This window comes from Danio rerio, chromosome 8 (assembly GCF_052040795.2).
Source record: "Danio rerio strain M-AB ecotype USA chromosome 8, GRCz13ab, whole genome shotgun sequence".
Taxonomy (NCBI): domain Eukaryota; kingdom Metazoa; phylum Chordata; class Actinopteri; order Cypriniformes; family Danionidae; genus Danio; species Danio rerio.
The window spans coordinates 59497501-59515855 of NC_141028.1; the positions used below are offsets into that span (position 1 = coordinate 59497501).

At 36.8% G+C, this 18355-nt stretch overlaps 1 protein-coding gene across 5 annotated transcripts in view; it reads right to left on the reverse strand.

The window, feature by feature from the left end:
- The window catches only part of vps13a (vacuolar protein sorting 13 homolog A), a 99911-nt gene that overhangs the window by 16644 nt on the left and 64912 nt on the right, over positions 1-18355 (reverse strand). For 3 of the 5 annotated variants that reach the window (XR_015496903.1, NM_001118893.3, NM_001442347.1), the window contains 12 exons: positions 17880-18026; positions 17673-17804; positions 14944-15077; positions 10480-10606; positions 8372-8601; positions 7209-7362; positions 6889-7035; positions 6721-6802; positions 6446-6515; positions 3897-4011; positions 1931-2044; positions 335-480 (listed from right to left, as the gene is read on the reverse strand). Coding sequence is in view for 3 of the 5 variants with exons in the window: in NM_001118893.3 (NP_001112365.2) it covers positions 335-480; positions 1931-2044; positions 3897-4011; positions 6446-6515; positions 6721-6802; positions 6889-7035; positions 7209-7362; positions 8372-8601; positions 10480-10606; positions 14944-15077; positions 17673-17804; positions 17880-18026 (1598 nt within the window). In the remaining 2 variants the exon portion in view is untranslated. Of the gene's footprint in view, positions 1-334; positions 481-1930; positions 2045-3896; positions 4012-6445; positions 6516-6720; positions 6803-6888; positions 7036-7208; positions 7363-8371; positions 8602-10479; positions 10607-12990; positions 13072-14943; positions 15078-17672; positions 17805-17879; positions 18027-18355 lie in introns of all 5 variants that reach the window. The other 2 variants (XR_015496902.1, NM_001442346.1) reach the window with 1 other exon arrangement.

Sequence of the window (18355 nt, forward strand, 5' to 3'; positions counted from 1 at the left end):
GGAGCTTTATTTGTATCCATATACATTTTTTAGCCCAAGTGAACCGCGCTCTGGCACACCTCTTCCAACCGGGCCAGGGCCGGCCAAGTGAACTGTACCACAGCCCGATTCAGAGCACTCACACTTCTCAAACGATCCGGGAAACGGGCCTGGGCACAGTTCGGATAGCTTAGTGCGAGTACACCCTTCATCTCCATCTGGTTTGTCTTGATCTCTCCACTAGAGGTCAGCAGAAACACTTGAGTGTGTTCAGAGCCGCAGTGAAATCAAGAGTGTGAAGTGAGGGTGTGTGTGTGGGTGTTTGTATGGTGCGGTGAAGGAGGAAGTGCAGTACTTAAAGAGGACGTCCTGTGCGTCTGTAAGTGTAGCCCCGATGCTCTTGAGCAGCAGATGGAGAGACTGAACTGGGATCAGCTCCGTCTCGCGCTCTTGCTTATTGCTGTCTTCACCACCACTGCTCAGAGACAAGCTCAAGTGAAGCTGAAAACACACACACACACACACACACACACACACACACACACACACACACACACACACACACACACACACACACACACACACGGTTACACATTATACTCTGATTGAAAACATACACTGTTGATTCTGTCATTGATTAGTTCAATAAATGATTAATTGATTGGTTGATTAATTGATTCATTTATTGATTGGTTAATTCGTTAATTGATTGATTCATTAATAAATTCGTTCAATAACTGGTTTATTAAATCATTCTTTGATCAACTGATTGATTAATTCATTGATTGGTTCATTGATTCAATGATTGATTGGTTCATTAATTCATTTATTGACTGATTCATTCATTGATTAACTAGATTGACTTGAGTGATTGATCAATTGATTGAGTGATTGATTGACTGATTTGTTCATTGATCGATTGACTGATTTATTGATTGATTTTTCATTGATTGATTGACTGATTGATTGATTGATTCGTTCATTGAAAGGTTGATTCATTTATTGACTGATTTATTATTTCATTGATTTATCAACTAGTTTGATTATTTTATTCAACTGAGTAATTGATTGGTTCATTGTTTAATTTATGGATTCATTCATTCATTCACTGAATCATTGATTATTTAAGTCATGGATTAATTAATTAAATCATTGATTGATTCTTAGTTTGATTGTTGGTTAGTTAATTGATTATTTCATTATTTATTGATCCATTAATTGATAGGTTCAATGAATGATTCATTAATGAGTTGATTACTTGATCCATTCATTGATTGGTTGATTGATTCATTAATTGATTTGTCCATTAATTAACTAATTTGTTAATTTGTTAATTAATCAATTACTTAAATAATTGGTCCATTAATTGATCGGCTGATTGATTAATTAATTGATTGATGCATTTATTTATTGATTGATTCGTTTATTTACTGACTGATTCATTCATTAATTAACCAGATTGACTCATTCATTCATAGATCAAGTGATTGAGCAATTGATTGATTGACTGATTTGCTCATTGACTTGATTCATAGATTGATTCTTTGATTGAATGGTTCATTGCTAGGTTGATTCATTCATTGACTGATTTATTAATTTATTGACTGATTCATTCATTGATCAACTAGAATGATTCATTCAAATGACTGAGAAATTGACAGATTCATTGATCTATTAATTTGTTAATTAATTAATTCATTGCATAATCTATTGCATCATTGATTAGTTGAGTCATGGATTAATTCATTGAATCACTTTTTGATTCTTAGTACAATTGTGATTGATTCATTTTTCATGTCATACTAGCCTCATTAATTTATTCATAAAGCTTTTTCTTGTATGAACTTTATAATATTTCTATATTTTGTCAAGCCAAGACTAGAGCAGGAGCTTCAGCAGTGAGCATCGGCTTTCGTCCTGGGGATTTTGGCATTATGTTTTGTCGACTGACCTTTATAGGAGAGATGTGGAAGTACTCGTAGAGGCTGATGGGAGATGTGTCTGTAGCTGAAACATGATTTAACTCAGTCTTTAGATACTCTATGTCTTTATCAAACAACTCCACCTGAAAGACAACACAACAAGAGCTCAAACACACACCACCGATCAGCAGTTCACAGAAAACCTCCATGAAAACTTTAAATAAATAAATCAATAATATGAGCGAGTTTTATCTCCATATTCTGAATTAAAACTGAAATAACTCAGACAATTTCCTCTAAATTTTACGCTTCACAATTCGGAAGCTTTTCTCAGATCTTTGATTTTTTACATCTCATCATTTTCCTTCAAATGTCATTTTTCCCCTTACATCTCACCATTTTGACTTTTTTCTTAAAACATTTCGCTTTTTAAAAAAAAATTACAAATGGAGCAATTATCATTTTGTTTTTAATGGGGTATATGCCGAAGCATGCTAATTACTTTTAATTTGCCAGTAACCTGGGTTAAGCACTTTCAGCGAACTGAATGCCATTGCAAAAACGGTGCGTTTAAGGTCTGTTTTCTGGTAAATTACATTTCCCCGCCATGTCTTTATAATATGAGCATTTATTTTACCCCAGTATATTCAATGGAGTTTCTGCCATAGCCTGCCGATTCTGACAGGTGCGTGCGAGTAAATGGCTTGTTGTCTCGTTTTACGCTTGAGCAACTAAATGAATTCCAAAGTCTGTTTGACTGATTATATTTTAATTCAATTACAACATCGATGCTGCAAAAGGAACCTGATTAAATGAAAAAAAAACTCACAATAACAGGTCACCGGAAGTGCACCAGTATGGGAACAACACTAGCTCGACATATACCCTATTCTCAATTTGAGGTTGCTTTTACACCTTTGAATCGATTCAGTTGTTCTGAAACAGGGCTTAAAATAGTTACACTGTTGCTCTTTGTTCTTGGTGCGGTTCGCTTTCACACGGCAAAGTTTCTAAAAGGACTAAAATAGCTGAACACCAAGCACATCGTTTTTCTTGTGAAATTCCCAATAAGTTGATATGTCACATGACCCACTTCCTGTTAAAAAAACAAAAGTTGAATCCAAGATGGCCGACTTCAAAATAGCCACCACCCATCTTGAAAAGTTTGATTTTACTCACTTTAAAATAGAAGTAAGTCATTACCTATGCACGATAAACGAAACAAAAAATACCAAAGCAAAAAGAACTGTTAATTATTTTAAAGCCTTAAATTTTGCTTTTTGAATAATTGTTATTGTTGTTTTTTTCTTTTTTCTTCTTCTTTTTCTTATATTGTACTTGATTGGATGTTAATATAATGTTGTTATTGCCCTTGTTTGTTCTGTGTTCTAAAATTGCAATAAAAAAAAGAAAAAAAAATCTTGAAAAGTTTGCCCCCTCACATATACTAATGTGCCAATAACAGGATATTAATATCACCAACCATTACCATTTTATTAAGGTGTATCCATATAAATGCCCCACCCTGTATAAATATAATAATTGATTAATCTATTCATTGATTTTAACTGATTAATTAATTATTTCATTCACCGATCTACTAATTAATTTATAGATTGATTCACTTATTTAATTGATTCTTTCATTTGATTCATCATTCATTCACTGATTGGTTCATTAATTCATTCATCAATCTACTCATTCAGAGATTCACTAATTGAATCATTCTCTGATACATTCATTCCATAAATACTTTATAATAAAAATGTATTAAATTATTAAATGAAAATAATTTAATAATAAAAATAATAATAAAAATCCTTACACTGATGTTAGCACTCTGACTTCAGGATTTCAGAGTATTCACAATTCAGACTTGTTTTCTTTAAACTCAAAGTTTAGACATTGCAATGGACATCTTGCAACTTTTCTCACTGATAAGTGATAGTACAGATGTTGATGTGGTACAGATGTTGATGCAGTCAGGATCCTCACCTCCTGTTCAGACGTCACAGCACTGGTGTGTTCAGCAGTGAAGAGCTCAAGTATGGCATACAGAAAGCCCAGATCCAGCCGCAGGTCCATCTCCTGAATCAACACCATAAAATATCTGCAGGAGCCAAAAAACAAATCAAAAATGACAATCAGACGTGTTTCACAGATGTTCAGAGTGAGGTGAAACATTTCTACTCTAGCCTCCATTTTCATTGAGGGGAGACGTCAAACAAATATTTAGTATTTAAAAACATGAGGAACAATACATTCATCTAAAGCATGTTTGTTAAGCTTATTAAATGAAAACCAATTGTTAATTCAGGGTAGCACGGTGGCTCAGTGGTTAACACTGTCGCCTTTTAGCAAGACGATCGCTGGTTCAAGTTCAGACTGGGCGAGCTGGCATTTCTGTGTGGAGTTTGCATGTTCTCCCCATGTTGGCGTGGGTTTCCTTCACAGGAAAAAAACCATGTGCTATAGGTGAATTGGATGAATTAAAACATATGCTGGAATAGTTGGTGGTTCATTCCGCTGTGGAAACCCCTGATAAATAAGGAACTAAGCCGAAGGAAAATGAAAATAAATTTAGGAATATGCAATATACACAAGCTGGGATCAAGAGGAATCACTTCATCAATGATTTGACTTACATTATTCAGTATTTTAACCCCTTTGCACTCTCACATACAATGCAAAAAAAAAAAAAAAGTGTGAGCGCGTTTAAATGAATGTGGTTTTCTGTGGAAGCAGGCTAACTTAACTTACATCATACCATTCGAAACAAGCAGCCGATACAGAATTTAAAGCACATCTGAGAAAGCATTTTACAGTGACCTCCAGAAATAGCCAGAGTGTGAAGTGAGGGTGTGTGTGTGGTGAACTGAATGAGGAAGTTCAGTAGTTGAAGAGCTCTTCCTGTGAGCCTGATTCGACCAAAATAGAAATGCTAGAGCAAACGATTTACCCACAGGTCATCATAATCTGTCAATGTAGCCTGCAATTGCGATAACAGTAGTTTAAAGACAGAACTTGAAATTGCTTGTATTCTGATGAATAGTGGACTCTTTTTGCAAGATTGTTATGACGCGTTTAATGATCATCGGCATCTTAAATCATTGAAATTAAAAAAAAAAAAGTAAAACATTTGTATATTTATACACTCACCGGCCACTTTATTAGGTATACCTTACTAGTACTGAGTTGGACCCCACCTTGCCTTCAGAACTGCCTTAATCCTTCATGGCATAGATTGAACAATGTGCTGGAAATATTCCTCAAAGATTTCGCTCCATATTGACATGATAGCATCAGGCAGTTGCTGCAGATTTGTCGGCTGCACATCCATGATGGGAATCTCCAGTTCCACCACATCCCAAAGGTGCTCTATTGGATTGAGATCTGGTGACTGTGGGGGCCATTTGAGTACAGTGAACTCATTGTCATGTTCAAGAAACCAGTCTGAGATGATTCGCGCTTTATGACATGGCTGCTAGAAGTAGCCATCAGAAAATGGAGAGACTGTGGTCATAAAGGGATGGACATGGTCAGCAGCAATACTCAGGTAGGCTGTGGCGTTGATGCTCAATTGGTACTAATGGACACAAAGTGTGCCAAGAAATCTCCCCCACACCATTACACCACCACAACCAGCCTGAACCGCTGATACAAGGCAGGATGGATCAATACGTTCATGTAGCTGATGTCAAATTCTGGCCCGACCATCTGAATGTGGCAGCAGAAAAATAGACTCTTCATCATGCGGATTGTAGCCTCAGTTTCCCGTTATTAGCTGACAGGAGCGGCACCCGGTGTGGTCTTCTGTTGCTGTAGCCCATCCGCCTCAAGGCTGGACGTGTTGTGTGTTCAGAGATGCTCTTCTGCAGAGCTCGGTTGTAACGAGTGCTTATTTGAGTTACTGTTGCCTTTCTATCAGCTGGAACCAGTCTGGCCATTCTCCTCTGACCTCTGGCATCAACAGGGTATTCGTGCCCACAAAGCAATTTTCTCTTATTCGGACCATTCTCTGAGATGGTTGTGCGTGAAAATCCCAGAAGATCAGCAGTTTCTGAAATACTCAGACCAGCCCGTCTGACACCAACAACCATGGCAGGTTCAAAGTCACTTAAATCACCTTTCTTCCCCATTCTGATGCACGCTTTGAACTGCAGCAGATCGTCTTGACCATGCTTGCATACTTAAATGCATTGAGTTGCTGCCATGTGATTGGCTGATTGGAAATTTGTGTTAACGAGCAGGTGGACAGGTGTACCTAATAAAGTGGCCAGTGAGTGCAAAAGCCCAGAACACACCAAGCTGATCCATGATTTATTAATACCTTAATTGAGGTATTCTGACTGTAAAGTTTTAGATATTTGATGCTTTTACAATTATTATCATTAATTTAGGAGCAACGTCATGTCTTTTGTTTTTTGTAGCTCCTTGGTCCCTGTTTTCATTGTCTTGGAAGTGCACAGACCAACACACTCAGCTTAGAGAGAACATTATGGTGGAGGAGAGAGAGAGAGAGGATACTGAAGGAAGGGACGCACTTGATGCGCAGAATGTCGGAGTGTCCTGCTGCTCTGGTGATGATGCTCACGTCAGCCAGCGGTTTTGGCTCTTTAATTCAAACAAAAAAGGAGAAAACATTTAGTCTAATGCAACAAACACCAGATTAGATGACAGTAAGTAATTAAAAGAGTTCCTACTCTTAGCCAAACGCCAAATTTTATGGCTAAAAAGCTGAACAGAAAGTGTAGTACAGTATTAATAGCGTGTCGTCAGGTTTAGGACACAGTTTAGCCTGATCGAAAGCTAGACTGACCTGAGTCCATGCTGACAGACTTTGGCGGTTTGATGGGGTAAAACACAAACGGGAATATGGCTCCTTGCAGCTGGTTTTGGATCTGATCAGTGAACAGAAGAGTTCGTCTTTTCAGCATTTTAAGCATTGATCATATTAAACTTAAGCGTACAGTGGTTACAAGCAGACCTGGATCCTGTTGATCTGGACTCTGTATGTTTTCTGGCGGGCTGAAACGCTGTACTCCACCTTCAACGCCGGCAGGAAGTTCCTTCTGAGTGGAGCATCGTAGGGCTGCATGATCCTCATGTCCACACCGTTAGCAGCAAACAACACCTGATGAACAACACACACACTATGATTAATGAAATGTCTTGTGCTTGTTGAAGCTGGCAGTATTTTGCTAAAAAAAAAATTATAAATGCAATATCACACTCTTAGCAGTGCGATGTGGCGGTATATTGCCACTGCTGGGACACTAAGCACTGCTACTCGTGTGATATTCTCACCTGGTAGTCGTTGTCCAGGTCTATGATGGTGCTGTCCACTGGGCCGTTCTCCATGTAGTCTCTGTAGTGCTGCTCCAGAACTGCTGCCTCTTTAACACTCAGAACTTTCCAGCGGCTGCGCTTCTTCGGCTTGGTTTCCCACACAACATCAGAGCTGACCAACAAACAGATATACAGTCTTCAAGACAAGCTTTTAAAAGCTTAAAAAATATCTGCAACTCTTACCAACCTCACACTAAAGAGCTCACACCAATCAAGAGAAGAGAAGCTCTCACGCTACTTTTAAGTGTCCTAATATTAAGTTGGAGGTCAGAAAGCACTGTAAGATTACACATTTAATATTGGAATCATTTTGATGCAGTTCGTTTGAATCAATTAAAGGCTTAATGTGTGTAAACTCCGCCCTTCCATAAGCCAGCTCTGCTATGATTGGTCAAATTATTCCGCATCTATTGCATGTTGTGCATTTCGTTATGCAAATGAGCTACTTTGATCATGTTGACATAGGGCATTTAGAATAGTCAAGCTTTAAATACGAAAATGATCGAGACTCTTTGGTCATTGTTGAACGAGATGCTAATGGTCTAATCTGATTCCATGATCTATGCTAAGCTAGGCTAAAGGTGCCAAACCCGTTCATTCATTTGCCATCAGTCTTAGTATGCGATATAATTACAGAATAGTCAAGCTTTAAATACGAAAATGATTGAGACTCTTTGGTCATTCTTGAGTGAGATGCTAATGGTCTAATCTGATTCCACGATTTATGCTAAGCTAAGCTAAAGGTGCCAAACCCGTTCATTCATTGACATCAGTCTTAGTATGCGATGTAATTACAGAAGATTCGAGCTTTAAATACGAAAATGATCGAGACTCTTTGGTCATTTTTGAGCGAAATGCTAATGGTCTAATCCGATTACATGACCTATGCTAAGCTAAGCTAAAGATGCCAAACCCGTTCATTCATTTTCCATCAAACTTAGTATGCGATGTAGTTACAGAAGAGTCGAGATTTAAATACGAGAAGGATCGAAACTCTTTGGTCATTTTTGAGCGAAATGCTAACGGTCTAATCCGATTCCATGATCTATGCTAAGCTAAGCTAAAAGTGCCAGTGTGATGTGATGTCCTCATCTAGAAGTAATAGTGGCACCCTGCAGTACCTGGTGATGCCAATGAAGGCCACTTCCTGGCTGGAGTTGTTGTTGACCAGCGAAATGCCCATGTTCTGCAGCAAGATGCTGATTTCTTGCTGAGCCAGCTCTATCTTCTCACTGTCGCAGATCTTCTTGAAGATGCGCTGCTCGCTGGTGAAGAGCGCCACACGCTGGAGGCCTTCATAAAACGACACCAAAAACAACTTGCCCTCCTTGTCCACATCCAGCAACTGATCCTATAGAACAAACCAGACTTTTATAGACTTTTATTTCAGCTTGATAAAGTACTTCCAACTAAAACTGAATATTGAGTAGTGGGCGGGGCTTTCATTTTTGCGCATCATTCACTAATAGCAAATTGAAGGTATTAATATGCAACTGCTATGGAAACTCTCAAGTTGACGTCAACAAAAGTACCACCACTCCAAAGATGGAAGCAAATACTCAGACTTTAATTGAAGATTTCCCAAACAAACTATTTCATTCAGTGGATTAACTTGCACAAATGTATTATTCACCTTAATAATAATAATGTGCGCTAGCAAAATAAACATACATAAAGTCTGAATTACTCCCAAGCTTATTGTGATTTAGCATTTTTTATGAGTTTTTATTTCAATACTATTTTAAAATTGGCTGTACATTTTAATTTAGTTTGTTTTATTAATGGTTTTGTTAGTTTCGTTGCTATTTTTGAACACATTTTTATGTAGTTTTTATACATTAGTAATTGTAGTTTATCAGTTGACAGAAAAATGTTGAGCAAAGCTAAATTTTGTGTTTGCATAGCTTACATAAACGCTCCTGTAAACCTCTTATATAGAAATAAAATGATAGTTTGAACAAACACTGAAAACAAAACCACACAAATGCAAAAAATAAAAGTAAAAATTATAATTCAAACTAATTTCTTCATATTAAAATTAAAACTGTTTATGTAGACAAACATGTCTAGTTTACATTTTTTATCAGATGAATAAAAGTTGGAACGTGTTTCATGTTTATATGAAAATATATATTTTTTACAGTATAAAATCCTGCCTTTGACTGATGTGTTTGGCGCCATCTACTGGTGCTTCTCTGAAAAGCCGCAGTTCACAGTGCTTCCACCGCAGAACGAGTGCTTATAAATTCTGAAAATCATTTATTTTTGCAAATTATTAGTCGATTTCAGTTTTTTTAATCAGTGACTGTTGTTTAGTTTTAGTTAATTGTTAATTTTTCACTTTAAATTCAGTTAATAAAAACGGTTTTTGACTGATAGTTTCAGTTTTAGTTTTCGTGTACTAAAATAACCTCGATTGTTTTTCTGATTATTTTGTTAACCATGCCTAGTTTACATTTTTTATCAGATGAATAAAAGATGGAACATGTTTCATGTTTATACGAAAAATATGTTTTTGTACAGTATAAAATCCTGCCATTGACTGATGTGTTTGGCGCCATCTACTGGTGCTTCTCAATAGCAGCAGTTCACAGTGCTTCCACCATAGAACGAGTGCTTATTAATCCTGAAAATCATTTATTTTGACTAATAATTTTATTTCAGTTTATTAAACAGTGACTGTTGTTTAGTTTTAGTTGATTATCTTAAATTTAGTGTAATGAAAACGTTTTTTGACCAATAGTTTTAGTTGTAGTTTTTATTTACTAAAATAATCTTAATTACTACATTATAATGCAGGTATTTTCCTAATCATGACATCGCTAATGATTGTAGTTAACGTGTGTGTGTGTGTGTGTGTGTGTGTGTGTGTGTGTGTGTGTGTGTATATATATATATATATATATATATATATATATATAAAAATACACACACACCAATGATTCGAATTGAAATAGTATACTGGGAACGTTAACTACACACACACACAAACACATATATATATATGTGTATACATATATATATACATATACATATATATATACACATACATATACATATATATATAAACATGCACGCACGCACGCACGCACACGCACACACACACACATATATATATATATATATATATATATATATATATATATATATATATATATATATATATATATATATATATATATATATATAAAAATCAAATAATGATGAAATGTAGGTTTTCCAGTCGTACCTCTTCACTCTTGAGCTCTCCTTTGTATTTGCCCAGTTTCCAGCTGAGGATCCTGGAGCCGGTTGGTTCAGCCCAGGTGTAGTAAACCGCCTGACCTGGACTCAGTTCATCGATCTCGGCCTGAGAGCTGCCAGAATTTTGTCAGACCAAGCATCAGTAACAAACCATGAGCGAGAATCACAGTAAAACACACGGTTTTTGCTCAGCAAGGAAGCATTCATTGGTCAAAAGTGACAGTATAACTAGTGAAGTAAAGATAAGTGATGATGGGTCGCTCTGGAACGATTTGTTCATTTTGAACGAATTTTAATGATGAGCCCTTTCTGGGAGTAATTTGTTCATTTGTGCAGGTCGGGAAGAGTTTTACATATTTTTTTCCTTTCCCTTCAGGTATTTGTATGGATTTCTTCATATTATATATAATTATTATATCATCATGTATTATATTTTTTATAATGTCTGTTTTTATGATGCATTTTAGCAAAACTCACAATACAATATTTGCATTTTGCTGTGAAAAAAAGCACAAAAAATCCTGAATCCTTCATGTTTTAACATGTATAATACTAAGAAATATTTATTGGACAGCAAAACAACACCACCGATTATTATTATTATTATTATTAAATAGCATTTCCCATTTCTGTGTGGAGTTTGCATGTTCTCCCCGTGTTTGTGTGGGTTTCGTGCTCCGGTCTCCTCCACAGTCCAAACACATGTGCTATAGGGGAATTGATGGACTAAATTGGCCTAGTGTACGAGCGTGTGTGTGAATGTGAGTCTGTATGGGTGTTTCCCAGAACTAGGTTGCGGCTGGAAGGCCATCCGCTATTGTTACATTCCTGTACATTTCTTTGTGGCGTGATTATTATTTATATATTTTTTTTCTCGCTAGTCCCTCTCTCTCTGTGCTCGCTTGCTCTCTACCTCTCTCCCGCTTCCACCTATACAGTGGCTCCGATTGGCTACTGCTGCCCAGCTGTTTGCCCTGCCCCCTTGACGTCTCCAATCCAGCCGCTGCCACCGTGGCATAAAAGTGGTGACAGGACGCTACTCTGGAGGCCCTGAATTTCTGTGTTGTGCTGTGTGTCAGTGTTTTTGATATATGTCTACTGTTACAATTTGGTATCTGTCCGTTATTTGTCCTCCATTTGTCTACCGTCAGTGTCATGCGCATCTGAGGTTGGAGAGTGGGTCAGGTAAGAATGTCGTGCGACATACATTGTGCACACGTAGTTTGTATATCTCTGTATTAGATACACTAGGTAAGGGGCGTGCTCCACCCACTGTACTTTTTGTTTTCCCATCAGATATTAGCGTAGGTTAGGTAGTGCGTAATAGACGCAAAGACTTCTTTTCAATAACTTCTATTTTTTATTTTTATTTTGGATAGTTAAGGTAGAGGTTGGGCCAAAAGGATTGTTTTGTTTTATTTATTTCTATTGTTTGGACGCCGCCCGCGTCTCATTTCTCCAACTCTCCCATATCTGGTCAAACATCTTATGTCATTTGTTATCTGTGAAATTCAATGTCTCTTTGTAAATATTTAATAATCTTTCTATATAAATATTTTTTTTGGCATTCATTATTATCACTATTTTTGTAAATAAAATCACTTTATTTCATTTAGCTGGTCTTGGATTTGTCCCTCATTTATTGATATTGTGTGTTTGCTTATGTGTTTCACCCAAAGATTAATGTTACTCCTCTTCCCCTTTATTTAACATCTTTTAAATCGTAACAGCTATGCAAAACATATGCTGGATAAGTTGGCAGTTCACTCCGCCGTGGTGACCCTTGATAAATAAGGGACCTAGCCGAAGAAAAATGAATAAATCAATGAATATTTCCCTGTATTTTTCTTCAAATGCAGCCTTGGTGAGCAAAAAACACCACCACCAAAAAACATCTTACTGACAGCAAACTTTTAAGCACTGTTGTGCATTATTACAAAGAAAAATGAAAAAAGGAAAGACTATTTTAAGCAGCAGAGTTTGTTCAAAGTGTTGAGACTGTATGAAAGTCAGACACTTTCACAAGCCACACTGTGAAATTCGGAGAGATAAAGTTGAAATGATGAAGGCGCTGCAGAATTAAAAGCCCATTGTTACAAATGACAACATACAGAAACAATTAACAGCACAGGTTCCTCCATCTCCCAAAGTCACAATAGCTGAGGGAAAAAGGGAGATTTATTCATGCTCTGAATGTCAGAAGATGAGCGCAATACAGTAGTTAGGGAACGAAAACGTAGCAGGAAGAAAGCGGGTTCATTTATGTGTCTGTCCACAAGCCATAAAACAACAGCAATCATAAAAAGAGCAAATATGTGAATGTGAAACTCGCTCATACTCCAGCCTGTACTCTGTGGAAGGAAACGAGTTAAAGAAAGAAACTGTATTGCTGTTTTCCGCCCTTCACCAAACAGAGAGATGCAGAAGCAGCACAGTTTCATGCACCTCAACCAGCATCTGCTGATCTGTGAGAAAGAGTGTGTGTGTGTGTGTGTACCAGAGGGAATCAGTCTCATCCCTCATTGATAAATCCAGTATTTCATCCTGAAACCACGTCGAAGGCTTCCTCTTACTGTTGCTATGAAGAAAACAAATATGCAACAAGATAACACTTTCTAGCAACACGGATGACGTGAAAGTGATAAGAATACAAACAGATACAAGTCATTCATTTCCTGTCCACTTCATTATCAAATCATCAGGGCCGGAGTGGGACTCCTTTTCAGCCCTGGAGTTTCAAGCCTTAGACCGGCCCACCTCAGATCACGACTGCCTATATTAAAACGTCATTTTAAATTCAGTTTCTAATGACACTAACACGTCTTTTTCAAGGACACAGCTGCTTTAGAACTCGAAATGTTTTTCATAAATAGAACATTAAGGGGAGCTAAATCTCCAACACTAATCTTTAAAACATCACAATGTCCTTTCCTGCAATATCTGAATATATATTCTGTGCAAAATTCTTTATAGATATAACAAAAAAAAAAAAAACAAACAAACAAAAAAATTAAATATGCACACCTATATACAGTTGAAGTCAGAATTATTAGCACCCCTTTGAATATATATATATATATATATATATATATTTTTTTTTTAATATTTCCCAAATTATGTTTAACAGGTCAAGGAAATTTTCACAGTATGTCTGATAATATTTTTTTCCTCTGGAAAAAGTCTTATTTGTTTTATTTTGGCTAGAATAAAAGCAGTTCTTAATTTTTTAAAAACCATTTAAAGGACAAAATTATAAGCCCCTTTAAGCTATATATTTTCCGAAAGTCTACAGAACAAACCATCATTATACAATAACTTCCCTAATTACCCTAACCTGCCTAGTTAACCTAATTAATCTAGTTAAGCCTTTAAAAGTCACTTTAAGCTGAAGTGTCTTGAAAAATATCTAGTGAAATATTGTTTATTATCATCATGGCAAAGATAAAATAAATCAGTAATTAGAGATGAGTTATTAAAACTATTCTGATCATAAATGTGCTGAAAAAATCTGCTATCTGTTAAACAGGAATTGAGGAAAAAAATAAACAGGGATTTAATATTTCAGGGGGGCTAATATTTCTGACTTCAACTGTATTTATTTAAATATATATTTTTTGCATTCATTTTCATTATCGGTCCTTTAACCTCATTAATAATCCCCTCTTAAATACCTTCAGACAAAATCAAATTATTAGAAAGAGAAATAAAAAAAGGGATGCAGAAAAAATTTCACATCAGCTTTTAAAAACCTTTGAACTCCCATTGGTCTGTGGTCATGATGATGTAATGGGTAGGTGTGGCACAGAGGCTCTCCCTACTTTTATGTTCCACCCATTACCTCGGGTTAGTCTTTTGAGGTCGAGTAAAAACCTGAAATCTTTTTTGTGTTTAATTATTTTTTTTAAAGAAATCTAATTGTATAAAGTGCTATAAAGAATAATAAAACATGACTGGGGAGCAGAGCTGGAGCTGCTTCTTAATTGGGTCATACTTTACAATAAGGTTCATTAGTTAATGTTAATTAATGCATTTCATAAGATGAACAAACAATGAACAATACATTTACTACTGTATTTATTCATGTAAGTTAACGTTAGTTAATGAAAATACAGTTGTTCATTGTTAGTTCATGTTAACTCATGGTGCATTAACTAATGTTAACAAGCATGGACTCAAACGTTAATAATGCATTAGTAAATGTTCAATTATGATTAATAAATGCTGTACATGTGTTGTTCATGATTAGTTCATGTTAGTAAATGCATTAACTAATGAACCTTATTGTAAAGTGTTACCCTTAATAGTGGTTTTCTCACCTCTGCACCTTCTGTTGTGTCTTTATTTTGCCATTGAGAGAAGAGTGTAAAGGACATTTTCACATACTGAAACTTCCACTGTCTTTAACCCTGTTAATGCGAAGAAAGCTCTTATATCAGACAGTGATTCTCACCTCTGGTGGTACTGCAGCGTCTCGTCCTTAGTGTGGTTGATGAGGAGGAAGGGAGCGGCTCCATCATGATAATCAGAGAAGAGGATCACAGCTGAATGCTCTGTCAGATTCACATCCACAATGATGCCACCCAACTATAAATCAGAGGAAACACGAATGATCAAGTGTATCAGTCAGTCTGTTAATCATATTCATGAATTTGGCAGATGATTCATCCAAAATGACTTACATTGCATTAAAGGTACACGATTTACACACAATTTTCTTGCGAATCTGACCATGCACAACATATTAATATCTTTCATTATGTCTTGCTACAATCCAAACAAATGTATTACTTTTCTCTTTTACCTGTGAACTTTTGTTTTGGCTTTTATTTGAATTTAAATGCAAGAAACGCAAAACTATATACACAAAAATTCAATTTATGCTGCATTTCAGAAATTTAAGCGCTAAAATTAAGAGTCCCAATATTATCTTTGTTACACTGGCTGCCTGTTGTGGAAATATAAATTTCTATCAACTAATTCCAAATGAACAATAATCTACGTATAACTGAAAAGTTATATTCTCTGGTTTTTAATTATATAATTTCATTAACATCCCAGCTAGGAGGGACATTTAACCTTTATCTTTCTGATTACAGGCTAAGCCAAAGTAATGCAAATTGTCAGTTTCACAGCATGGGGTGTCTATTGTTTTCTCTTTTCGATCAAATGGTCAGGCGGTTTCTGTCTCCAGAACATGATGAGATTAGACCTGAGAAGCAGTTTACCCTGCCGACCACAACCCTTAATTTGCATGCTTTGTTTAGCCATATCCTCTCCTCCTAAGAACACAATATAGCCATGAAATCTTTGTCTTAATGCAGATTAATTCAGACTTGTGTGAGACTTGTGAGAGACTTGTGAAAGACCTTGCAGACTGCGGACCTCTAGTAGGCTCTTGCAGACACATAGACATCTTGAAGACGCTGTTTGACTGCAGATTAACCAACACGTCTCAATAAAGGAATTCTGCTTGTTTCGAGTCTCCTGGACTGGGTTGTCTCTTCTTTTTCACTCATTTATTTATTTATTTTTTTACAACACTGTTAAGTCCCGTATTGATAATAAAATATTCCTTCTTACCCATGAGGCTGTAGTTTCGTTCCTGTTTATCTAACCAACCTTCTGTCTCGCTACAATCCAACAAGCTCTTTAAGACCTCAAAACTCAGGGCTTCTGGTAGTACTCAGTATAGCAAAGTCCACTAAAGGAGGTCGAGCGTTTACATATATGGCTCCTAAACTCTAGAAGTTAGCCTTTTAGACGGCGGATGTAACTCAGGCTTTTGTCTAGGTTCAGCAGGAGGCAGTTCTCCAGCAGGAGAAAGTCAAAGCTGTTACTTTCTCTTTTACCTGTGAACTTTTGTTTTGGCTTTTATTTGAATTTAAATGCAAGAAAAGCAACACTAAATACACAAAAAATACAATCTATGCTGCATTTTTAAAATTTAAGAGCTACAAATTAAGAGCCATAATTTTATCTCATTACATTTGCTGCCTATTAAGTTCCGTATTGATTATAAAATATTCCTTCTTAGCCATGAGGCTCTAGTCTCGTTCCTGTTTATCTAGCCAACCTTCTGTCTTCTTACCCATGAGGCTGTAGTTTCGTTCCTGTTTATCTAACCAACCTTCTGTCTCGCTACAATCCAACAAGCTCTTTAAGATCTCAAAACTCAGGGCTTCTGGTAGAACTCAGTATAGCAAAGTCCACTAAAGGAGGTCGAGCGTTTTCATATATGGCTCCTAAACTCTAGAAGTTAGCCTTTTAGACGGCGGATGTAACTCAGGCTTTTGTCCAAGTTCAGCAGGAAGCAGTTCTCCAGCTGTTAATTTCGATTTTACCAGTGAACTTTTGTTTTGGCTTTTATTTGAATTTAAATGCAAGAAACGCAGAACTATATACACAAAAAATTCAATCTATGCTGCATTTCAGAAATTTAAGAGCTAGAATTAAGAGCCCCAATTTTATCTTTATTACACTGGCTGCCTGTTAAGTTCCATGTTGATTTTAAAATATTCCTTCTTACCTATAAGGCTCTAAATAGTCTCGCTCCTGTTTATCTAACCAACCTTCTATCTCACCACAATCCAACCTGCTCTAAGATCTCAAAACGTAGGGCTTCTGGTAGTATGCAGTATAGCAAAGTCCACTAAAGGAGGTCGAGTGTTTTTATAAATGGCTCCTAAACTCTGAAATAACCACATTTAGTTTGTGGGTGTAACGCGCGCTTTTGTCCAGGTGCAGCAGAAGGCAGAAGAAGTTTGTTGTCAAAACTGACAGCTGGAGGGGCGTGGTTAAGTATGTTAACCACGCCCCTCCAGCTGTCAGTTTTGACAACAAACAGAAATGGTGAGCAGGAGGAGTCTGTTAGGTTGTAATAACTCTCCCCAAACCCTTTTCCTGATCTTTCTGAATGAAATGCCTACTTCACCACATCCAATCACCTCGCAGTGGAAAAAAACAAGCCACGCCCACTGTTTTCTCATCTAATGTTTCTCCAGGAACTGCGTCACAGTACAAAAAACACACTTTCGCAGCTTCATGCGGACTTTAAGATGTCAAAACTCAGGGTTTCTGGTAGTACACAAAATAGCAAAGTCCACTAAAGGAGGTCGAGTGTTTTCATATATGGCTCCTAACCTCTGCAACAACCACATTTAGACGGCGGATGCAACTCACGCTTTTGTCCAGATGCAGCAGGAGGCAGTTCTCTGGCTGGTGGAAGTCAAAGGCGCGTGGTGACGACTGACTGCCCTCCACCTTCACTCTCAGCTTCTTTGAGTCTCTTTCTGGCCAGAATGGAACAGCAGCCTGAACAGAAGAACTTAAAGTCACAATTCAAAGATTTAAAGTATTTATTTAATAAAGCGAGCTGTATATCCAGACCTGTCCGGGTCGGGCTTCTGTCCAGTTCTCCTGCCCCTCCTCACAGACCCGAATCACATGTTTGGTTCTGTTCACCAGCATGTAGAATGGCAGAAAAGTCACCAAACGTGTCAAGCTGAAGCTGCTAGCATCGATCTTCACTCCCACCTAACATTAAAAAGCAGGCAGCACATATTCAGGTAAAGTCAACAAGGTATTTTGATTCTGTAATTGGACATATTTCTAAGTGGAAAAAGAAGATTTTACTTTATTTTGATGGGTTGCAAGTACATGTCAACACTACACTAATCCTAATCCTACAGTCTACTAATACTCTAATGAGAATCAGTTGGTATGTAGCTGGATTGTAACTTAAAAACAATAATATCTGAATCTGAAATACATGAAGCATCGGCTTAGATTTGATCTATAGTGAATTGATCGGATTGTTAAAGTGGTCTTTGATCCAGAGTTATTTTACGCTTTAAGCATTTATT